The sequence below is a fragment of the Xenopus laevis genome, chromosome 8S (assembly GCF_017654675.1).
Source record: "Xenopus laevis strain J_2021 chromosome 8S, Xenopus_laevis_v10.1, whole genome shotgun sequence".
NCBI lineage: Eukaryota > Metazoa > Chordata > Amphibia > Anura > Pipidae > Xenopus > Xenopus laevis.
In genome coordinates this window covers 74,222,386-74,247,540 of record NC_054386.1, presented here as the reverse complement: position 1 = coordinate 74,247,540, position 25,155 = coordinate 74,222,386, and the positions used below count along the sequence as shown (strand labels likewise).

The window sequence follows — 25,155 nt, the reverse complement described above, 5'->3', positions numbered from 1 at the left end:
CCTGCGAGGAGCAGTTTGAGGTCGACCCGAACCCGTCCGACTCGCAGGGTATCGGGTCGGCCCGCACATCACTAACACACAAACACACTACCGCTTTCCAGCTCAATACACACAATGGGGGGAATTCACAAAAGTGGAGAGAGTCCATTTTTGAAGTACAAGTGGTGGTAAACTGGTGTAAAATACTTTCTCCATATTCACAAACAGAAATCCGCCTAAATTCCGACTTAACTGCCACTTTTCATATTTTAGTGAAAGAAACACAGTTTACAGACACTTTTATAAATTTGTCTTCCAAACGACATAAAAATGGTGCAAAACCGACATTTTAAACAACATTTTCTCTCGACATTTTAAAAATGGAGTAAAGCTCAGTATAACTTTTCCCCGTGCATCACAGTTAAACTGCTCTGCTTTGGTTCAGCCAATCTTCATTTCACACCTCCTGTAGGTAACCCATTGGGGAATTATTATCATATTAATAGGGATTAGCATTTTATACAACTTTCTGTCTAACCCTATAGGCATAAAAGCCTTATTAACAAAACAAGTAAAAAACAAAAAGGAGCAGATTTATCAAGGGTCGAAGTGAATTTGAGGGAATTTTCGGAGTAAAAAAATTAAGTAATTTTTTTGGATACTTCGACCATCGAATAGGATACTACGACTTCCACTTGAAGTAAAAGCGTTCAAATATTCAACCATTCCATAATCGAAATACTGTCTCTTTAAAAAACTTCGACTTCAATACTTCCCTAAATTAAACCTGCCGAAGTGCTATGTTAGCCAATGGGGACCTTCTACAGTATTTTTCTACGTTTTTTGAAGTCGAAGAAAAATCGTTCGATCGATGGATGAAATACTTAGAATCCTTTGATTCGAAGGATTTCGTCGTTCGATCGAACGATTTAACTTTGACCGCAAATAGCTAAATTCGATGTAAAAAAACTTCCCATCGTATTCCCATGGTCGAATTTCGAAGCTTTTTCTACTTCGAAATTCGACCCTTGATAAAACTGCCCAAAAATTGTATTTTATAACATTTTATATGTAAAACATTTTTAACTCACAATTATTATTTTACTAGTTTTAGCTTAACGAATGAAGCAATATTAGCAATTTGGGTGAATATATTATCTAAAGAAAAAGTAAAGCCTCTGAGCCATTATTTTAGTTTTAGCAGCACTTAACACACCTGAGATGATAAAACATATTTCTGTACAAATCCCTATATTATGCAAAATAGCATTTCTTGTATTTAGACCCTTATATATCTTGTTACAGAAGTGGAATCACACAAACATGTAGGCAGATTTAGAAAGGCCAGGTTATGCTAAAAAAAAAAATGTATAATGTTCCATGTAAAATAAACCTCCCCCCAAAAATTTTGATGGCAGATTGACAAGTGTAGTTAGGGCTAAAGACAAATTCAGAAAAAAAGGTCTATAAAATGTCGTGCAAAAGACAAAATCTAAAAACAGTCTGTGAAAGACAAATTCACAAAAGTGAAGATAGACGTTTGTGAATTTAGTGGGAAATCCGACATTTTTATCTCCACTTTTATTTTGTCTCAGTGTCACCACTTTTGTGAATTCCCCTCAATGAGTGCAGATTTGCCGTCCCCACTTATTGTGATAAAAGTGCAAAGTAATCAAGGAAAGTTCTTTCTATACACTTTAATTACAAATCTGCTTGTTAAAAGCAAGATTTAAAGACAACAAGGTATGGGATCCGTTATCCGGAAACCCGTTATCCAGAAAGATCGGAATTACGGAAAGGCCGTCTCCCATAGACTCCATTTTACCAAAATAATCCAAATTCTTAAAAATGATTCCCTTTTTCCCTGTAATAATAAAACAGCAGCTTGTACTTGATCCAAACTATAATTAATCCTTGATGGAAGCAGAACCAGCCTATTGGGTTTATTTAATGTTTATATGGTTTTCTAGTAGACATAAGGCATGAAGATCCAAATTACAGAAATATCTGTTATCCAGAAAACACCAGGTCCTGAGAATTCTGGATAACAGGTCCCATACCTGTATATGAAAGACTTTATACGAAGACTAAATAAATGGATTATTCTGGTTATTTTAGACGTGCTTATCTTTAAATAGTGCTATAATAAAATGCAAGCATCAAGCCTTAGACTAATGCAACTAACTTTACACATACAGTATATAACAATACTCTGCTGGCCTTTTTTAACCAGCTGAAAAGTTCCTGAACCTGGTGGTGGAGGCTATCACAGTCTGGTGTGGCCAATTCTCTGCCAGTACAAAAATGTAAGCCATGTTTGCCATTAGCCTAAGTTTTATTTCAATGGGCATTCATATTCAGTGCCTTTCACAAGCAGTAAAATCAGTGGATGGAGCCATATTCCTCCCTTTTAGAAGAAAATAAAACGTGATTTTTCAAGATGTATTATACCCTAATGCTGCAAAAAGTCTGAATCCGAAAAAAGTCAAAGGGAGAGGCACCTATCCCAATTTAAAGTTATCGTGGTCCTCACTGGGTTTAGCCGATAAACCGACTTTTCCGGCCTATTCGGACAAACGCGAGTGATTTTTAAAAAAAGGTTCAAAATTGTACGATTCGAGTTTTCGCTAAAATTTATCGAGTTTGTTTACGATTCAATTACATTTTTAAGAAATCAGCTAAAATCAGGCATGGGCGTTTGGTCAAGCTTTTTTATTAATATTATGAGAAAAATTCGGATTTGAGTAAATAACCCCAGTGTCAGAAGTTTTAGGGGTGTGGTAGAAAGTTTAATCTCCAAAGTGCAAGAGCTGTGAACAGTGAAACAAAGAGTCTTACTTTTAGGGGCAGATTTAACAAAGGTCGAGGTGAATTTTCAAAATCAGAATCTCAAGCTATTTTTTTGTGTACTTCTAATAGTTCAAATTCGATTTGAAAAAATTAAAAAATCCAAATATCGAAATTGATCATGTAATGTCTCTTCGACGATTCACCATCTAAAACCTGCCGAATTGCTGTTTTAGCCTATGGGGGACATCCTAAAACCTATTTGGAGTCAATTGGTGAAAAATCAAAATTTTTTGGGGGGGGGGGGAACGTTGATTCGCATTCGCTATGAGTTCGATTTGTACGATTCGAACGGACCTATTTGGCCAAATTAAAACTTCAACTTAATTTCAGTTGGTCTTTTTGAATTCTAATTTTGAAGTTTTTCAAATTCGACCCTTGATAAATCTGCCCCTTAATGTCATGTATAAAAAGATTTTGTTTTTCAAGTAGCAGTCTGCCATCATTTCAGACACAGGCAAACACCTAATGATGAGGCCTTCTCAAATAAATTTAACTTGTTATATATTATCTGAAAATAGGTTCTCTATGTCGGCCAGAAGTGCCTTATATTTCCGGGAATCTATCCCGCCACTGGGTATACATGGATAATTTTTTATAAAAAATGAGAACACAGTCTTAATACATTTTAATAATTTAACATGAGCTACCAGAAAATGTGTGTCTAAATGTGGCACATGGAATGGAGTATGGCATACAGTATATTTCAGCGGGTCAAACAATCAAACTGGTCATATGATACACAATGCAATACAGCTACAAAAATGAATATGCCTCTAAGAACAGGGTTAAAAGTGAAAGGAAAAAAACATTTTCAGTTAAAGGAAAACTATACCCCCCAATCAATGTAGGTCTCTATAAAAAGATAAATAAACCATTTTCTAGTAGTATGTGCCGTTGGGTAATCATAAATAGAAAATTGCCATTTTAAAAAAATAAGGGCCGTCCCCCTGGGATTGTATGATTCACGGTGCACATAAACAAACCATACATGTTAGGTCACATGAGCCAATTAACAGACAGAGTTGTGTCTTTTGCTTCAATACTTCTTCCTGTTACAGTTAGAGTTGTAGTATTTCTGGTCAGGTGATCTCTGAGACAGCACACATACCATCACAAAACGGTGGTTCAAGGCAAGAGATGTAAAAGGGCAATATTTACTTTAATATATATTCCAGTTTGGTAAGATTCTTTAATATGCCACTTAATTTGATATAAACTATCTGTTGCTCAAGTATTTATTTTGGGGGTATAGTTTTCCTTTAAGACTAAAACACAAACCCTTTGCAGATAAAAGTCATGGAAGTTAATTTTCAGTGGCACACAATGGACAAAAAAAAAAAACAAAAAAAAAAAAAACAGAAAACAGACAAAATGCCGATTTGTATTCACCAGTTTTTCTTCCAACGCTCTGTTTGTGCAACGTGATGCAGCACTCTCCTCTTTTTCCCTTATATATGAGATACAGCAGAAGTCCATTAGGGAAGGATGAAGAGAATAATGAGGAGGACAAAACAAGTCATCACATCCAAGGGGAAAGGCTTGGTTTCAAGTCTCTTTTCTATAGGATGTTACGTGTGTGAAACACTGTTTTCCTCATTCCTGGGCAATCCTCGAGCACTAGAAAACACTACTTCTTCACACAGTTTGGCCATGACAGCCCCCCACATGCTGCCGACACAATAATGTAGATGATAACCTATATGGGGAGAAGATCAAACAAATTAGATACTTAAAAAAAAAAGATACTTAAAGGGCTGGTTCACCTTTAAGGTAACTTTTAGTATGTTTTAGTATAGCCAATTCTAAGCAACTTTTCAACTGGTTTTCATTATTATTTTTTTTATAGTTTTATAGGTATTTGCCTTTTTCTGACTTTTTTTTTAGCTTTCAAATGGGCGTCGCTGACCCCTTCTAAAAAGCAAATTCTCTTTAAGGCTACAAATGTACTGTTTACGGATGCACCGAATCCACTATTTTGGATTCGACCAACCCTGAATCCTTCTCGAAAGATTTGGCCGAACCAAATCCTAATTTGCATATGCAAATTAGGGATGGGAAGGGGAAAAAATGTAATGCATATACAAATTAGGATTCGGTCGGGCAGAAGGATTCGGATGCTGATCTGAATCCTGCTGAAAAAAGCCGAATTCTGGATTCGGTGCATCCCTAGTATTGTTATGGCTACTTTTAATTACTCATCTTTATTTCTAGGCCCTCTCCGATTCATATTCCAGTCTCTTATTCAAACCAGTGCATGGTTTCTAGGATAATTTGGACCCTAGCTATAAGATTGCTTAAAGGAAAACTATACCCCCCAAACAATGTAGGTCTCTATTAAAAGATACTGAGTAAAACAGCTCATGTGTAAAACCCTTCTTCATGTAAATGAACCATTATCATAATAATATACTTTTTTAGTAGTATGTGCCATTGGGTAATCATAAATAGAAAATTGCCATTTTAAAAAATAAGGGCCGCCCCCTGAGATCGTAAGATTCACTATGCACACATACAAACCACATGTAAGGTCACATGAGCCAATTAACAGACAGAGTTCTGCCTTTTGCTTCCTCACTTCTTCCTGTTACAGTTAGTGTTGTAGTATTTCTGGTCAGGTGATCTCTGAGGCAGCACAGATAGAGTCACGAAATGGTGGCTCAAGGCAAGAGATGTAAAAGGGCAATATTTATGTAAATATATATTCCAGTTTGGTAAGATTCTTTAATATGTCATTCATTTTGATATAAACTATCTGTTGCTTAAGTATTCATTTCGGGGATATAGTTTTCCTTTAAAATGCAAATTGGAGTGCTGCTGAATAAAAAAAGCTAAATAACTCAAAAACCACAAATAATAAAAAATTAAAACCAATTGCAAATTGTCTCAGAATATCGCTCTGTACATCATACTAAAAGTTATCGCAAAAAAACAACCCCTTTAATACAGTTTACATAATAAATACGATTTGGCCACGTAACTCATAGCAACCAAACAGATGACCACTAAATTCTTCCCAGCTGATTAGTTGCTATGGGTCACTAGACAAGTAGCAAACGTCCACTTTTTACATTAGCCCCCCCCCTTTTTTTTTTTTTTACAATAAATAACATCAGCAATACCAGAAGAAATATTCAACATTAATGACCAAAACAGCATAAAAATAAGGAGCGCATGGGGCGTGGCAGCATCTATAGAGGCTCTAGGGAGAACAAACAGCCAATGAAAATGATGAGACAGCATTCTAGCAGGACATAGGACTGATGTGTCTGTACAACAGATCATTATGCTGATAGGGAAGATTTAAATTTGTTTGGGTACATTTTGAAAAAACACCAAAAGACAAAGGCTCACTTCACTGTTCCCTTCAGATAGTGTATTCAGTCTCCTTTGCACCAGTTTTATCCCACCATGACTTTTACATTATTACTTTCAGGGCCGCCATTGACGATTCTGGTAAACCACCAAGGTTACTCATTGGTATAAATCATACATGTCTCAGTGTATGTGGAGTGAAAGCGCTATTGATAAGATATTTACTGGGAGCACCATTTCTTCCTGTGTGCTCATTTATCAACCGAGAGAAAGAATACATCTAATAGGATATTTTTATATATCTTTATAATATTTACAGACCGATAATAACGAAAACCCCTGTGGCTTTGCATTTACCAAATCATTTCAAAAGCAACAAATAAGGAAGAGAGGAGCACTTACTATGGTTACAATAACAATTATGATCGTCAGCTTCATGTTTTTCATGCACATAGCTCTGGCCAGGTTTCTGCTTGTGGTCTTGAACGTGACAGACTTAAAGAAAGTGATAAAGAATAAACTTCACGGTCATAGTGCACCAAAGTAGTAGTAATTCACAGTAATGCAGATATAATATAACATGTCACAGAATGTAACACCCTATATAATAGATCTAGTAATCTGTTAAAAACTACAGGTATGGGACCGGTTATCCAGAATGCTCGGGACCTGGGGTTTTCCGGATAATGGATCTTTCCGTAATTTGGGTCTTCATGCCTTAAGCCTACTAGAAATTCATTTAAACATTAAATAAACCCAATAGGCTGGTTTTGCTTCCAATAAGGATTAATTATATCTTAGTTGGGATCAAGTACAAGATACTGTTTTATTATTACAGAGAAAAAGGAAATCATTTTTAAAAATTTGGATTATTTGGATAAAATGGAGTCTATGGGAGACAGCCATTCCGTAATTCGGAGCTTTCCGGATAAGGGATCCTATACCTGTACTAAATTGGTCCCAACTGGAGGCCTGTGGCTAGACATGTCCTTCATGGGTGTGTAATGGGCAACAAGCCTCCCAATTCATCCCATGGTCTTCATATTTGTAGGACATCATCAACTTACTATACCCTGGCCTGAGAAGTGGCAGATAATGGGCATACTACAAGAAAATATTTCCCTACCTGTATTTCAAGTTCATCACGGTTAGGATTACATCATTCTAAAGATTTGATATTCACTCTCATTTATAACCAATATTTTCTAAAATTAAAAACAGGAATAAAAAAAAAATATACACATACAAGTCCAGTAGAGAAGAAATTTTTAAAAAGTATGCATACTTACAGAATCAACTAGGCTTTCTGTTTTATCTATCAGCAGCTCTAATCGTTCTCCTCTTTGGGCAACTAGATCTGGAAATAAGAAGCCAAAATAAAAGTGCTTGTCAGGTGGTGACTTTATTTTTAAGGAGGGGGAGAAGGCAGATTCCATGGGGAATATTATCAAAGAGTGAAATTAAAGATGACATTGGGGCAAACTTACTAAAGGGCGAAGTGGCTAACGCTAGTGAAAATTCAGCAGCTAGACGTCATTTTGCAACTTCGCCGATTTACTAACGGGTGCCGTAAATAGCGAAGTGGACCTACTCTACCGCTACTTCACACCCCTTACACCAGACGAAGCTGCGCTATGGTGAAGGGACGTAACTACGCTAATTCACTAACTTGCAGATTTTCGTGAACGTTACCTCTTGCGCCAGACTTTACTTCAGCACCTCAGACCAGGCAAAGGGCAATAGAGTAGATAGGGATGGATCAAAGTTGAAATTTTTTGTAAGTCCCAAAAAAACGCTGGCGTCTTTTACTTTTTATAGGGTGATAGGCTGAAAAAGATCGAATTTCCCCCTATATTTGATAACATATGGCACTTAAACTATACTGTGTGCACACGTGTAGGGCATTAGAATACATTTATTAAGGTTCCCTGGCCTTGTGTAGTGTAATGTGTTTGCTGCTGCATATACGTCCATTGTGCTTTAACTGCACGCCGCTTGCAAATTTGCCTTCCCTACCGTAACTTCGAACCGCTGATCGTAACATCGCTAGCACAACTTTGCAAAGGATCGGTAACTTGTGCGCAACTTCGGATCTTCGTGAATTTGCGCAAACCTAGTCGGCAGCTTATTGGCCCATGTATGGGCCCCCCCCCCCCGACGGGCTTCCCCGATCAAGAGATCTGGCCGAAAGTCGTCCAGATCTCGATCGGATGTGTTGATGCGGTCCCGCGTTCTGACCGCCCGTTCCCATTCACGATCGGATCAGCCCGATATTGCCCACCTTGACATCGACAAACGAGTGGATATCTCCGTGTATGGCCACCTTAAGTTTAACTGTTAATATTGGTCAGCCTGAACCTGGCTAATCCATGCATCACAAGTATACAGGGCCAAAATGCAACTTTGTTATAGGTGTACAAAGCATAGTCACAAAGCCAAGTTTTTGTGGGACCCAGTACAACTGTTAGTTTGTCCTACAGGGTTTTTTTTTTTTTTTTTTTTGCCTCAAACATATAAGCAAAATTCTCAAAAATGTCACTTGTGCCTCTTCCTTAAAGGACAGTTGATAGATTAAGCCAAATCAAATTTACATGCAACAAACGGTGTCCGATTTCCTCCCACTTTCCAAAAACAGCCAGAACTTGGCACTAAATAACTAACTATAGTGTGTGAATGTGATAGGGGTCTCAGACTGTAACAATGGGGCAGGGAACTGACGTGAACAATGTTTAATGTGTGCAAATAATTGTGGAAAGGCAGCACTGTATTATAATTTAAAAAAGGGATATCAGTAGCAATAAAATCATCAGAGCAAACATTTCTACAGTTTGTACTTGCCTATATTTCGGACCATAATTCCTTTCAGTTCATCTACTTGTGCTTGAGTCTCTGCTACACGATCAATACTCTTATTTTCAGAATGGTGTTTCTAATGAAAGATAAGAAATGTCTATTATAAATTTAGTCCACACTATTACTAAATAAGTACTGTGAATGGATAGAGGTGTGCTTTATGGAAAAGACACATGCTCAGATTCTGGGAGAATAGTTGCCCGGCGACAAATTGCCTCTTCTTCGGGTGACTAATCTTCCCGAACTGCCTTCCCACCAACTAAAATGTAAATCGCCGGCAGGATGGCACTCAGAGCACTTTGTTTTCTGAATTTGAAGGAAACTTCGGGTGACTTTGGTAAACAAAGTGCTCCGAGTGTTATCCCGTCGCTGATTCAAATTCTAGCCGATGGGAATGCAGTACGGGGAGATTAGTCACCAGAAGAAGAGGCGATTGATTAATCGCCGGTGACTAAACCTCCCCGAATCTGAGCATGTGTCTCTGCCCATAACGCTGCATAAACCAACTTCTAATCACTTTGGCTATTATAAGAATGTATACATGGAACATGTTCCTTCACTGTCCATACCTCTGCAGATGTGAACGTAGCATATAGCAGTTAGCGTAAATCAAAGAGAGCATCTGCAGCTTTGCAAAAAAAAGGCTCACATGAATACACCACCATATATTTTATGGCAGTCACTGCAAAAGCTTATGATGGGCAACAGTTACAGATATCAGAACGTGGAGTTTCCAGAGAATCTAGGCAATGCTACTTAAACACCACCACGTATAACACATACTACAGACTTCCACATCCACAGAGGATCCGTTTCCTGTCAGACTATAGTCAACTTGACACTGAGAATGATTTTAAAAATTACCGGGAATGCCTTCCACACTGGATAAGTCAGTTGATAAAGAGGGGGGTTACAGAACATTCACATCAGGCCCTTGGCTACATGAGCAGCCATTAATATTTGTTTTCACAAAGTGTCAATACAGTCAATAACCACACCACTAAAAGAGTATTATTATCTATTCAATCTTTGTGTCTAGTCCTGAAAACATACTAATTACAAAAAAACTGAACATTTTAACCACCATCAATAACCAGTACAATGGAGGCTTGAAAGAAATTCCATCTCCGTATTATGTGGGTCTTATGATTCCTGAACCCAGGATCAAGGAATGTTCACACACTATGTCTGCTGTGAATCAAGATCACATGTTTCCATGTGACAGGCTTAGGGTGAGTCTATTCATAATCACTAAATGCTCGCATGATAGTTAACTGGCTATCTATAAAGGTGCTGTGTGAAAGGCCATTTGCTTGCTAACAGACAGCTAAGCAAACCCAAGTACTGCTGCCTTGCTTTTCTATTTCACTTTTCAAGTTTTACACCCAACCAATGATATCTGGAGAAAGATGAACATGCTCCCACAGATACTTAAAGGAAAACTAAAGCCTAAAAGAAGAAGCAGCCTAGACATGCTACACGTTATATTTTGGACAACCACAGCCCTATAGATCTGTGCCACCATTAAACATATTAATATACATTAGTAGCATACACATAGTAAGTTAGGTTGAAAAAAAGATATACGTCCATCAAGTTCAACCTTTTAACTCTATTTTAACCTGCCATAATAAACATAATACATAATGTTCCGTGTCCATCATGTATATATATATACACATGTATATGTCCTTCCTTACATATATTGTGTCAATACTGCTGTAAGTAAAAACCCTTTTCATTTGGCTAGCTAAAAAATTAAAAACAATACTAAGTAACAAACATTTCCTGTCTTGTATACAATTGCTATTAGCTAGACCGTTTGTGTTACAAAGTAGCAGAGCTTGAGTGCAGGTGTAAGGTCTGCAATTAAGAACCCTCTTTTGTGTTAAAAGCAATAATAAAATGAGGTATAGTAAGTGCGGTCCTCAAATATATGTAATTTGTTGTTTTGTAATGTTTTTTGTAATGGTTATACATGTAGTTCAACTATCTCATGACAATGTTGATAGGACAGCCAATTAACGTTTCCTCCCATCATGTGTATTTAAGGCATTCATATTGTGCTTTTCCACACTTTGAGAAAGGCCTCGGAGAGGCTGAAACGTTAGTCATTCAATAAAACATTTTTATTTAAGTCCTGAGTGCGCGGACCTTTTCTGTGTGATATAATATATACTGGAGCACTCACATAAAAAATATGCCTGGGTGCTGGTTATATAATAATACAGATAGCAACCAAAAAACCGCACTCACAGGGCTTGATTCGTGCAAACAAAAGTGTTTTTTATTCCGATGTTGAACTTCCTGAAGAAGGCTCGAGTGTTAGAGCTGAAACGTCGGAATAAAAACCACTTTTGTTTGCACGAATCAAGCCCTGTGAGTGCGGTTTTTTGGTTGCTATCTATCTATCTATCTATCTATCTATCTATCTATATATATATATATATATATATATATATATATATCACGCAAGCTTTTCTGTTTGTATCCCCTTGAAAAAGGTCACAGGTAATGACCCAAACAGGCTTGAAATAAAACATTTTTTTCATTTTTTTAAAGAACTGATGAGTGCTATGCTCGGTTTTCTTTTACATTGGTTATTCATCAGCACCCAGGCATTTGATTTTTAGTGGTGTGTGCTCCTTCCAGGACCATGCTTTACATTTTTTATGGTTATTATTAATAATAATAAAAATCTCTAATAAGTAATTAATCCGGATTCACATTCCACAGCAGAATAAATCAGTGCACTCTTCAACAGAATTTAGTAAGCAGACCTGTAGCATTTGATAAAACAATTGATTTATCTTCTAAAAAAAGTAATAAGATATTGGTTAGTACTATTATAGGGATGCTGAACCTCTTAGCTGATGAAGTTCAGTAGATAAAATGAATTTCTAGCGATATTCATTTAAAATCTTTAGTCCTCTTTTAACGGAGAACTAAACCCTGAAAATTAATATGGTTAGAAATGTCATATTTTATATACTGAATTTATTGCACCAGCCTAAAGTTTCAGCTTCTCATTAGCAGCAATGATCCAGGACTTCAAACTTGTCACAGGGGGTCACCATCTTGGAAAGTGTCTGACACTCACATGCTCAGTGGGCTCTGAGCAGCTGTTGAGAAGCAAAGTTTAGGGGTCGTTGCAAATTATCAAGCAGAAAATGAGGCTACAGGAAGCTGATGCTACAGGACTAATTATTAAACTCTGATGCTAGTTGCACTGGTTTCTGTGCTGCCATTTAGTAATTATCTGTATTAATTACCAATCATCCTTATATTGTGACATTTATATTCTGTGTTCTGTATATTTTGAGTCAGTCTCTAAACTCAGTAAGTGACAGCAGTACAGAGCATGTGCAGTGAATCAGCAGAAAAGAAGAAGGGGAACTACTGGGGCATCTTTGGAGACACAGATCTTGACTGCTAAATGGCTGTGGTTGCCTTGGGTTGGTACAGAAGCCGAAAACATAATGTAACATTTCTACCCTACTTATTTAGTTCAACTTTAGTGCTCATTTAAAGGAGGAGTTCTACTTCTAAATAACACACCACAGAAAAACCCACTCACTTTCTATTTATTCCTATGGGATTTTTAGAAGCATATATATCAATGACTTTGATAGATATGCTTTTTAAAAATCCCAATGGAATGAATAGAAAGTGAGTGAGTTTTTCTGTGAGTCCTAATCTCACATTTTGATAAATCTGCCCCTTAATGTCTAGTTAACATTGTAAACCGTACACAGATGTTGTGCTGCTTTGAAACTGGTCTTAATTCTATTTTTGCTTTATTTCAATTATTTACCTTTGTATTATATAACTATAAACTTACCTGGCTAGTAGGGACTGACAGATTTGTATGTATTGTATTCCCCATCTTTCTATGGCAAGAACTACAGAACAACCTGATGAATGGCAGTGTCTTTTTAATAACAATTACAACATACCATAGTTTAAGTTACTGTTTTTCCAAAATCTAAGTTTAAAGTTGAATGTCACAGTCTGGTGTTTAAATCTGGCAGATCAGTAATTCAGGTGCAGACTCTAGACTGTTGCAATTTTGCAGCATTTAGTGGATACATTTCTCAGCAGTATCTCTGGAGTATTAGCAACTATTTTATCAATTCTAACAGCTGCCTGTAATGAAACCCAGAGATTCTACTCAGCAGGGACAAAGATAAGAAATGTATCAACTAAATGTATCAATTTAAAACAGTTTTCAGGGTCAGCGACCCCCCCAGAGCTGCTTTAGAAGGTGAAAAATTACACTTTACATCAATATTAGAAAAACGGTCACACATAGGATATAGAAAGCAATTGGGAAAAGTCGTTATTTCTGGTGATCTATCTGAAACCAACTAGTTGTTTGAAGGTGAACAACCCCTTTAACAGCACAAAGATGTCCGTGCCAGAAAACGCCCAAGAATGCCCCTAAGGTTCCTTACCAACTGCGCTGCAAGCACACTAGAAAATTCACTGTTCATGGCATAAGGAAGTGCTGTCTGTGCTCTGGATCCATAGGTTGTCTGAAATCGTTTCTTAATTTCATTCAAGAAATTAAACGCTCTGGAACGCTCAAAGTCCTATTAAAGTAGAATTATGTGTTAACAGAGAAGTCAACTGTGGCTGGGATAAAATAAACCTAATTTACAGACTGTAAGAGTAGTATTGGTACGTCAGGACAAAAAAAAAAAAAATGTACAGTTGCTTATAAACAAATCTAAATTAAGGCAGACCCCATGTTACGTTATTCTAATTATTAAAGAAAAAAAAAAAGTTCTCGAACAATGTACATATCTATACAAATATTTTGCATAAAACAGCCGGCATGTAAAACCCTGCTTTATCTAAATAAACCATTTTCATAAAATATACTTTTTTATTAGTATGTGCCATTGTGTAATACTAAATAGAATGACTTTTTTAAGTACTAAGGGCCTTGTGAAGTCAATTTCAAAAGTTACAACCATAACCATATAAAATCTTACACCATGTATCATAATAGCAAATGTGAAGATGTAGCAAAGGCAGATCTTTGCTAACCATGTGAACAAAATTAAATACAGGTATGGGACTTGTTATCCAGAATGCTTGGGACCTGGGGTTTTCCGGATAACAGATCTTTCCGGAATTTGGATCTTCATGACTTAAGTCTACTAGAAAATCATGTAAACATTAAATAAACAACAATAGGTTGGTTTTGCTTCCAATAAGGGTTAATTATATCTTAGTTGGGATCAAGTACAAGCTACTGTTTTACTATTACAGAGAAAAAGGAAATCATTTTTAAAAATCTGGATTATTTGATTATAATGGAGTCTATGAGAGACGGCCTTTCCGTAATTCTGGATAACAGGTTTCTGGATAACCGATCCCATACCTGTAGTAGGTATTACAATACATGAGAGCATACCTTTTTTGTAACAATATTTTTGACATTTTAAACTTTACAATACATTGGGGCAGATTTATCAAAAGGTGAGATAAGAACTCGCCACAGAAAAACTCCACTTTCTATTCATTTGTATGGGATTTTTAGAATCATATTTATCAAATGTATTGATAAATACACTTTTATAAATCCCATTCGAATGAGTAGAAAGTGGGTGAGTTTTTCTGTGCAGAGTTCTAATCTCGCATTTTGTTATATCTGCCCCAATGTATAGATCCCGCCTGACAGAGGCCTTCATGAATGAAGGAAAGTCCTCATTTTAATAATCTAATAAACAAAGCACCATTGCAAATAACATTCTTACTCTAAATTACAATGCATTGTAGAATATGAATCAGCATAGGTACACCCTTTATCTCACAAAGTAATGTACCATAGACTAGGCAAGTTCCAGAAAAATGATATATGTACGGAACAACTCTAAAAAAGAAAACCCCTATATAAATCAGATAGATAACAGAACTCTAGGGGGCCCATTCATTAAGTTCAAGTGAAGGAATAGAAGAAAAAAACGTCGAATTTCTAAGTGTTTTTTGGGCTATTTCGACCTTCGACTTCGAATCGGACGATTCGAACTAAAAATCGTTCGACTATTCGACCATTCGATAGTCAAAGTACTGTCTCTTTAAGAAAAAACTTCAACCCCCTAGTTCGCCACCTAAAAGCTACCAAACTCAATATTAGCCCATGGGGAAGGTCCCCATAGGCTTGGCTAACTTTTTTTGGTCGAAGGATATTCCTTCGATCGTTCGATCGAAGTATTTGTGCAAAATCCTTCGACTTCGATATTCAAAGGATTTTCATTCCCCAGTCGAATATCGAGGGTTAATTAACCCTCGATATTCGACCCTGGATGCATTTGCCCCTAGATGTGTCCATTTTGTGCTTAAAGGCTGGGAAAGGTATGTGATGAGAGTATCCCTTTAACAAACCTGCTTACAATAGGATTATTTATGATACTTACATCATCAGTTATGCAAAGGTATATTATTCTGTCTTGGCAAATGAAATGAAACAAATAGCTGAAAAGGAAGTACAGAAGCCACATTAGTGTTTGGTAATTTGTGTAAAGAAATAATGAACACTTGAGACTGACAATTAGAATAACCACGTTAGCCAGATTATGCTTGCACCCAATTAAAAAGTAGCTTTAGGTTTTTTTTAGTAAATAATTTGCTATTAGTAAAAAACGATAGTACAAAATGCATTGCTTCTGCTAAAAGCATGCAATGTATTAGATTGTTCTTGAGATTAAGTTATTACGAGGGCTCATAAAAACTACAGTACTTAGCTATATAGGTGTCAGTATGGCAGAACGTGCATGACTGCTTTCAACCACACATTTATGTTTCATACCCCTTCTCTTTTCAGATTGCAAGCTCTTTGGGGCAGAGCTCCTAAATTTTCTTTAAAGGAGAACAAAACCCTTGACCCCCTCCACTGCTCACATCACTGCCCCCACTCCAAGCTCCCTGTCTGGAGTATTTATTCTTTTTTAGATGCCTCCCTACTGCTGACCCGCTATAAAATTGCAGAGTTGTGCAGCGGAGCTCAAAGGGGCCAGCTTCTGTTTGTGTTCTCATCCTCTGCTGACAGTTGCCATTACATATTTTGTGGGAGCATGCGCAGTAGAAGCTGTTCCAGGACATAGATTTAACTGTGCATGCTCCTCAAAGATTAGTGTTGCTGCTCTACAGAAGAGGATCATAAGATGACGCCTTTGAACTCCACTGCGGACATCTGCAATTTTATAGCAGGTCAGCAAAAGGCAAGACCTCTAAAAGAATAAATACTGCAGGCAGGGAGCTTGGAGTGGTGACAGTGAAGTAAGCAGTGGAGGTGGTCAAGGAGTTACTTCTCCTTTAAGTTATAGTGTAAATAAATGGAATGCATTTTAATTTGCGAGTGTCTATCTCTACTATTCTTTATGTAATCCAAAAAATACACGCTGCAGCACACCGATAAATCCTCGCAATATATTTTTTATCCTCTCTATATAAAATGTTGCCATTAATAAATTATCCTGCCTTTAATCTACAAAAAAAAAAAACATTAAGCAACTGACCTTCCATGGGAATATGTGAGTTTGTTGTTCTCTGATGGGATCTTTGCTAGGATCTGCTCAGTCACCTCCAAGAAGTTTCCACCGCACCAAGCATGTTTAGCAAGTATAGTGGTTCCTCTAGCAACAACAGAAAATAGGATAGCCATGCTTGCACCTGAAACAGCAAATATAATACAGTTTAGCAAAGACTAAAGAGGATGCATTTGTCAGTCCATTTACCTACAATCAAATTGTGTGTAAAAAAGGCTCCAAGGTCCATACCTGTTTTACACAATGCAAAATGAAAATGAAAGTGCTTTTGGTGTTTATGTACTTCAGAGAGCCAGTGATCCATAGCCATTAAAGGGGAACTCCATAAAAACATAACGTAAGATTTATGAAAAGTAAACATTATTTTAAGCAACTTTACAATATACATCAAATAAAAATTATGCAGACTTTTCGTGATTTTTAATGGTTTGGACCAGTTCCCTAAGCCTAGCCCCCTGCTGATCTCTCTGACTACTTTGCTTAGCTGGCTGACTACTGTTACATTGTATCAACAGCCATCTGTCCTCAGCCTGCATCCTCCAAAACCCACAATTCCCTGCACATGTGATTTCAATAAGGAACAGAACATCACAGTGCAATGCATTGTGGGTTATGTAGTTCCTGCATGTTGTCTGTAAGCTGTGGAGAAGTTGTTACAATTTGTAACATCAGTGTTTAGTCCCTCCTTCCCTGCCAGGATTTCAAATGATGCAGAAAGAGAAAAACTGTTAAACAGCTGGATTTCAGCATAGAAAATGTCATACTTTTTGAAGGAACAGGTAACTGTGATGGATATATTAGGGGTGTCTGTGTTATGTGGGCCTCTTTATCAAATTTTAGTTTGAAATCTGGAGTTCACTTTTAAGGGTGAGAGAACCAATGTAGATTGTTAGCAATACGATAATTTGTGGAGAAAGTCTGCATTCAAAATACACATTGAACACAAGCTGCATGTCCAAGGAATTTCGTATCCCCTCCCTAGTCTCCATCTATGCATTCCTGTATAATACATACAATTAAGCAGAAGATTGGTATAATATATTGCTATGGAATAGTTAGAGCAGCCTTAGTCATAGGCCAGTACTAGTGGAAAAGGTACATGAGAATAGAATTTTTTTCAGGTCTGTAATAACCATTACAAGACAATCAACCATATTGCAAGTGTTTAAAAATAAGGCATTGTCATTTCCAAAAATTTAAGTCACCTTGGAATTGTATGACCTAGACTAAAGCAATTTTTTGGAGGTCTTGTGTCCTTTTTTTCCCTCTATTGTTTGTAGGCTGTTTGCACTAAAATTCTATTTGGAACAAAATGTTTTCGTGTATCAGTGATAAACAGGCTACAGTAAAGTTTCCATACTTTATTGGTGCATTCTAAAACCTTTAAACATAATGTGGCAAATTATGTTATATATGTTCCAATGTGCGCGAAATTTGCATTTACCTAAACATGGAACTTTATAATACGGTCAAGTATACTTATCATGTACCCCTAACTGTTAAATATAATATATATTATATGTCTCCCCTGACAAACACCCGCACTGATTACTGAAATGAATTCCGTTCACTGTGCTAATAGAATGCACTGGGGAACAATCATTCATCATAATGCTAATACTGGATGAGTGGGGAAATGTTTTAAAAACTGACCAACAAGTCGAGTTGCTTCAGATATTAATCTCGTGTTTTTCTGCATGTAAGATCTGTATATTACATTTCAATTTTAAAGTCTGAATTCCTGATTACAGTATTTCAATGCTAAATTTGTACATGTTATGTGATGTAATCCCTGTCCTGACAGTACTGGCAACAACAGCAGCAGCAACATTCGACAAACATTAATTGGCACTTTAAATAGGGTTGCTCTCATGGTTAGCGGTTGTTACAAGATTAGCCTGAGAAGAGAAACTGCTGCAACTTCCCCAAACATTTTGGCAGCTATTAGGAAGGGGGTGGATGCTATTAATGTAATCAGCATTTTTACAGTCACGAGAAAACTAGACCTGGATTTCAGCTTGGATGTTGCAGGTATAATGCAATACCACATTGCTTAGTACAGCTACTTCAATGGACAAGGCTGCCTTATCTAAAGTTTATGTCCTCAAATACATCCCACAACACTGCACAAAACTGCCTCTGAATTTCACACTAATTTACAGAAGTTGAATACAGAAAATGTAATTTTAAAGGAGAACTATACCCCCCTTGTGATAAGTCCCCACTGGCCCCCCTCCCTGCCAGCCCCTGCATTGTCTTACCGCTGAATTCTGCCCCCCCCCCAAGAAATAGCGACTGATATTACCGAAGAGAAGAAGGTGGTACCTGTGAGCTCCGCTGTGCTCACTCTGCATATGCAGCCGCTATTTCATGGGGGGACAGGATTTAGGGGTAAGACTGTGCAGTGGGGGGGTAGGGAGGGGGTCAATTGGGACTTATCAAAATGGGGGTTTAGCTCTCCTTTAAAGAATCCTCACTATTCCTCAAAAGCCACATACTGATCCTGTAAGCAATATCTGTACAGAGGATATTTGCACAACTTACTAATAAGTTGCAGAACTTGGATAATTATAGGGGATAGGACAAATGGCAAACTTTTACTTTAGAGGAGAAGGAAAGTCAAAATCAAAAGTTAGCCACCCACAGCGATTGTATTTACTTACCTGATACTCCTGGCCGATGCTCCTACCAGCTTCTTCCATTAGGCACCTCAGAGTGATTCTCTTCTTCTGCTTCTTTTTCCTTCAAGGCCTGATACATGTGCAGTAGAGTGAAAAGGCTGACTTTTTTATGAAAGTTATGCTTTTCACTTAGCTGTGCATGTACACCCATGTGAAGAAAGAACAAGCAGGGAGAGGATTACTCCATGGAGCGCGTTGGATGAACCCTGGGCCAGTTCAGCAAAAGTTAGGCACCCCCAATTGATTTTTGATATATCTTCAACTTTAATAAACCTTAAAGGGATACGTTCATGGGAAAACATGCTTTTTCAGAAACGCATCAGTTAATAGTGCGGCTCCAGCAGAATTCTGCACTGAAATCCATTTCTCAAAAGAGCAAACAGATTTTTTTATATTCAATTTTGAAATCTGACATGGGGCTAGACATATTGTCAGTTTCCCAGCTGCCCCAGTCATGTGACTTGTGCCTGCATGGAACTACTTTCTGGCAGGCTGTTATTTCTCCTACTTAATGTAACTGAACCAGTCTCAGTGGGACTTGGCTTTTACTATGAATGGTCAGTTGCTAAAATAGCTGCCAAATGTAATTTGACTATGGGAGAAACTTTATATAAGCAGAGGAAGAACACTGCTAAAAATTAACACTTGGCACGAGAGGTGTTACCACTCCAAGGCAGACACACTAACTAAACTCTACAACACAGCGTTCATTGAGACTTTTTAAATACAGGCCCAGCAGCACAACAAGTTTTTCCAGAATGAAAACAATTTTACCTTTCGCTTTCATTTCCTATGAATGCCCCCACCCCGTCCCCCTTTCCAAGAAGAAGGTACAATGATTGTGTTGATTTATATGGCAGAGGTGCTGAAATGCTCAGATTAAAGGGGTTGTTCATCTTTTAATTAATGTTTCATATGATTTAGAGAGTGATATTCTGCAACGGGTTTTCATTTTTTATTATTTGTGGTTCTTGAGTTATTTAGCTTTTTATTCAGCAGCTCTCCAGTTTGTCATTTCAGCCATCTGGTTGCTAGGGTGCAAATTACGCTAGCAACCATGCATTGATTTGAATAAGAGACTGGAATATGAATAGGAGAGGCCTGAATAGAAAGAGGAGTAATAAAACATGGCAATAACAATAAATGTGTAGCCTTACAGAGCATTTGTTTTTAGATGGGGTCCCTGACCCCTAATTGAAAGCTGCAAAGAGTGAGAAAAGGGCAAATAACTATAAAATATAAACAAAGACCAATTGCAAAGTTACTAGGAATTGGACATTCTAGAACACACTAAAAGGTGATGCTCATGCACAACTTCTGTTCTACTGATAAGAGAGCATGACATTTAAAGAGATATTCCCTAGTTTCTACAGTTGTGACAGTAATGTAGTATTTCCTGAAGCAGCAATTAAGACAGTATGGAAACCTTGAAAGGATTTTGATGGCCACTGAAAAAAGAGATCAGGGTGTTAATCCCCCACCTAACAGCTCCCATGAGAAGCGCAGCCATCACCTGCTGGGGGAAGAACACTCGCTTCCGCTTTCTCTTCCACAGTCTGCAGCTCAGGACACCCGGCTAATCTGAGGAAGTGCGTAACGACTAACAGTCCACATTCCCACAACAAAGCCCACACTCCCGGATCGATACTTACACCTTCCGCACAGCTGATATCCGCAAACTCCTGGCCTCCCGTTTTACAGAAAATCCCGACGCCACAATTCTCATCACGCGTCACGATAACACGTAAGCGCAGTGACGCATCACGTAGCCGCCTAGCTGGAATGACTAGCAGAGACCGCTTAACTGAGCCTTGCAAGGACTACTCGAATTTTCTCTGCTCTCAGCTCTTACTTCTATTAAAGAACAAAGAATAAAAGACCTTTATTTCGTGTCAGTTTCCGTCCATTCCCTCTGTCATCCAGCGGCCACTTTTCTTTAGAACTCTTTTATATTTTCTGTTTCAGAGTTCTGAATTATACCAATGAGTTAAATAAAAACTTTACTGGTAGTTTAAAGTACCTCCCAACATTTAAGGGGCAGATTTATCAAAGGTCGAATTGAAAATACGAATTAAAAAAGTCAAATGTTGAGGTAATGTTTGTGTACTTCGACTAGTGAATATTAAAAAAAAATTTGAATTTCGAAATTTATCATGTACTGTCTCTTTAAAAATTTGACTTCGACCATTCGCCATCTAAAACCTGCCGAATTGCTGTTTTAGCCTATGGGGGACCTCCTAGATCTGGAGTCAATTGGACTTTGAAAAATGTTAGGGTTTTTTTGGGGGGGGACCTTTGAATCGTATGATTTGAATTTGATCGAAAAATTTACCTATTCAGTTGAAAACGGACCTTTTCAGCCAAAAGAAACCTTCGATTTAATTTTGGTTGGTCTTTTTGCAGTTTTTAAAATCGACCCTTGATAAATCTGCCCCTTAAAAAATGGAAAGAGGGACAAAAAGATCTACTGAAAATTTCGACCACTGCCATTATAGCCACAGCCCCATATTATCACGTCCATTTTACAAAATTTGGCATGTTGTGAACGTTTGAACACATTTCTGAGCGTTTTAGGGGCCATATTTCATGTTATAACCGTTTTGCTAATGAAGATGAAGTAACCCTTAAAGCTGTGAGTCAAAGTTCTCCCCTGCTTATTTTAAATAGTTACAATTGTGCAAGTGCATGCCCTGAATATTCTGATCTCTCTGCCCAAAAGCCTCTTATTTAATTAAGGTTCAGAAACATTCTATCTTAATTTGGAGTCAGTGCAGGAGATCAAAGAGAAGCTCTTGCATTTTTAATAAAAAATGTGGGCTGAACTGTCGAAATCGGGACTTCCCACCGGAAACAGGACAGTTGTGAGGTATGCCTCCTGCCATCAAAGCCTCTCCCAATTTGACCAAAGAGATAGGTCACAATCCATCAATGCATATAGTTACCTTAGATCAAGAGCACAGTAAAGGTTACTATCGCACGCTGGGATCCTCTAGTGGCCAAACAGAGGTACAGCCATATCTCTAAAAAAATATTCCCAAAGCATGCATGTAAGTAAAAAGGTACAAGTTTATTTCATATTTTCTATGAGAGAGCTAGTACTTAAGGATTAGTCATAGCCCATCGATGTTCCAGCCGGCCCCTCCGTGTCGTGACCACGCCCCTATACATCATGGCCCTGCCTCTGCGGCGTCACGCCCCAGTCCTCTGCCCGGTCTTTGGGGGAAACCCTAGGTTCGTCACAACTTCGGCACTTTCATATTTCGAAAAATGAAGCACAGCCGTGCCCCCCTTTGGGCCCGGTACAACAGTATCCCCTGTACCCCCCCTGATCTACTTTTTTTGGTCACCCCTGGTGAGTATGAGATCACTTAAAAATTCAGGTACACACTTCTAACTAATACATTTTGCAGGATTGCACTGCAGGACATTAGCCTTATGCCTTATACAGGTACAGGACAAATCAAATGACTTAGCCTTATGAAAAAACTTTATATAGGTACAGGACAAATCAAATGACTCACTGTCAAAGCTTTTGGTCCTTTAAATGAGATGTAAATTTGCAAGGTTACATGAGCTTTTATGCAAGAAGAGACCTAAATAACTGATATTTCTACATTATAAACGCAAAGATTTGAAGTTAACACATTAAATGAAACTGTTTCATTCTGCGCACATTCTTAACGTGTAGGTGCAGTCATTTAAAAAAGAGAAATAATTACTGCAATATATAGAGGCAATTTTCTTTTACTTTCCCTTCAGACAGGGGCAGTTGTCACGTGACTTATTTTAACTATAAGTGTAAACATTCGCGTGGGAACTACAACTCCCACAATCCACTGCTCTCATTACGTCCCCAATGCAACTTCATTAACCTAAAGGTGGCCATAGACACAAAGATCCTATTGTACGAATCGAGGATTCGTATGATTTTCGGACCGTGTGTGGAGAGTCCCAACATATTTCGTCCGGCGGAGGTCAGTCGTTTGGTCGATCGGACAGGTTTGATTTTGTCCCGATTTTTCCCCGATTTTTGTATTTTTTTTACAGTATGTAGGATACTGTACATTATAATGGCAGAATACCCTGGGGAAAGACCCAGCAGGAAAAGGGTTAAGCATTGTTTCATTGGTTGTAGTGGTAAAAGTAATACTAGATATTATGGTGTATTTTTTTCTGTAGTGAAATTAGTATGCCGCTGCAACATTTGCCTAACTTATATTTTATGTTGCTGTTTTGCAGACCAGTATTAAAGGATACAAAGAACAAAAGGAAGCTGCAATGGAGTGACAATCTGATAACTGGGCATGTGCATATAACTATATTGAAATACAATTTTTTATAGTATTGTAATATATCCATGCTCATTTCAGGTGAAAAGTGGAATTTGGGAAAACACTTTATCCTTATTTAAGAGGGACTATTGCAGAACAGTATTCTTAGCAGTAGTTTTTGGGACATATTTCCTATTGTTCTGGAAATAAGTAAATCAGAGGGGTTTAAATATTGACTGTATTGTGGATGGATGAGAGCCTCGGGTACATCACAAGATTATTAACAAGGACCTGCTGATGAATGTGAGGGAGTAATGAATGAGATCAACTGGCCAACATTGCCAAGGGGTTGTTAGTATATGATGTGCAAGCATAATGAACTTAATGGGTCTATTAAAAAATGTCACAATTAGTCAAACAGTAACTAAAACCATCGTAAAGCTTCAAGGATTCAAGACCTATTTGTGGTCCAACATTTGGTCAGACCAATTTTTTTGACTTAACATTGCCAAAACTACTTAAGATTTTCTGTTTCATTGCAGAGCAAAGATTAATTTTTTTTATTGATTTAATAATTTTTACAAAGTAGTATATTGATAGAAGAAAAAGGTAAAGAGTTAAAAAGTGGATTAAGAGTGTATCTGGCATACTGTAATTTAATAGATTGCACCAACTGTTAAGCCTTGTGTTTGTTGGCAAAAGCTGCCTTCTGCCTTGCTGGCTGTGTGGAGAAGGGGGCTGGCTCTCTATCGGTAAGGTCACACCTGGAGGTTTGGGAGATTTAGTCGCCCGGCGACTAATCGCCTCTTCTTTGGGGCGACTAATCTCCCCGAACTGCTTTCGCCTGCTAGAATGAAAAAACACCTGCAGCATAGCACTCACTGAGCTTCGTTTTCCGAAGTCACCCGAAGTTGCCTCACCGCAAGACAGGGGGAAGCAGTTCGGGGAGATTAGTTTCCCCAAAGAAGAGGTGATTGGTCGCAGGCCGACTTAATCTCCCCGAATCTCCAGGTGTGACCTTACCCTAAAGTTGCGCTATTGCTAGACTGTTTTATTTTATGTTGTCTACCACTTCGCAAATATATCACACATGTTTGCGGACAAGCCGTTGAGTTTGCCATTATCGAGATTTAAATTAGTTGTTTTATTATCAAAATTTTAATTTTCTCCCTATTCTCTGACAACCACTCTGACCAAATCCGCACAGACTTCCCCCCCTATTTGTCAATAAATCTCCATGAATATTTCTTATGCGGTAAAAGACTCGATAAAATCGTGAAAAAAATCCAAACCGTACGTTTTTTTCGGATTTGTCTCTGAAACCTGCAACTTTTTCGTATTTAACACCCGAAACCGGAGACTTTTTCGGATTTTATACCTTTAAACCATGAAATCTTCAGATTATTGAACGAAACCCAGCACAGATCAGGATATCTTCAAAATGGCAATGGGACATCTGCCATTGACTTCTTTATGAACTTGGCAGGTCTGAGTTGGAGTACTTTATTTAGACTTTTAACACCATCGGGGTTTAATAAATCTCGAAAAACACGTTTTTTTTTCTACAATACAATGGTGTTTTTCCCCTTTAAAAGTCTGACCACAAAAATAACCCCCTTAGTGTACAGCCATGGGGAAAATCAAAGGATGAAT

General features: G+C 37.7%; 1 protein-coding gene across 2 annotated transcripts; it reads right to left on the bottom strand.

The window, feature by feature from the left end:
* Positions 1-3,978: 3,978 nt before the first annotated feature.
* On the bottom strand, positions 3,979-20,978 carry vamp7.S (vesicle associated membrane protein 7 S homeolog). 2 transcript variants are annotated; one of them, XM_041575045.1, is made up of 8 exons: positions 20,886-20,978; positions 16,521-16,674; positions 15,420-15,477; positions 13,449-13,586; positions 8,980-9,070; positions 7,431-7,498; positions 6,544-6,636; positions 3,979-4,525 (listed from the first exon to the last, which is right to left on the bottom strand). In XM_041575045.1, exons 2-8 carry the CDS (start codon positions 16,664-16,666, stop codon positions 4,457-4,459), a joined length of 663 nt encoding a protein of 220 aa, XP_041430979.1. In that variant the 5' UTR covers positions 16,667-16,674; positions 20,886-20,978; the 3' UTR covers positions 3,979-4,456. The 2 variants fall into 2 exon arrangements, with proteins under 2 accessions (XP_041430979.1, XP_018088567.1); XM_018233078.2 differs by lacking the exon at positions 20,886-20,978 and adding an exon at positions 20,745-20,877.
* Positions 20,979-25,155: the final 4,177 nt, after the last annotated feature.

Coding starts and splice junctions, on each gene's coding strand:
- vamp7.S (XM_041575045.1), bottom strand. CDS start 16,666: ATGGCTATCCTATTTTCTGTTGTTGCTAGAGGAACCACTATACTTGCT. Junction 9,071..13,448: donor GTGTGCTTGCAGCGCAGTTG/GTAAGGAACCTT, acceptor ATCTTTCATTAG/AAACACCATTCTGAAAATAA. Junction 4,526..6,543: donor TAATTGTTATTGTAACCATA/GTAAGTGCTCCT, acceptor CTCCCCATATAG/GTTATCATCTACATTATTGT.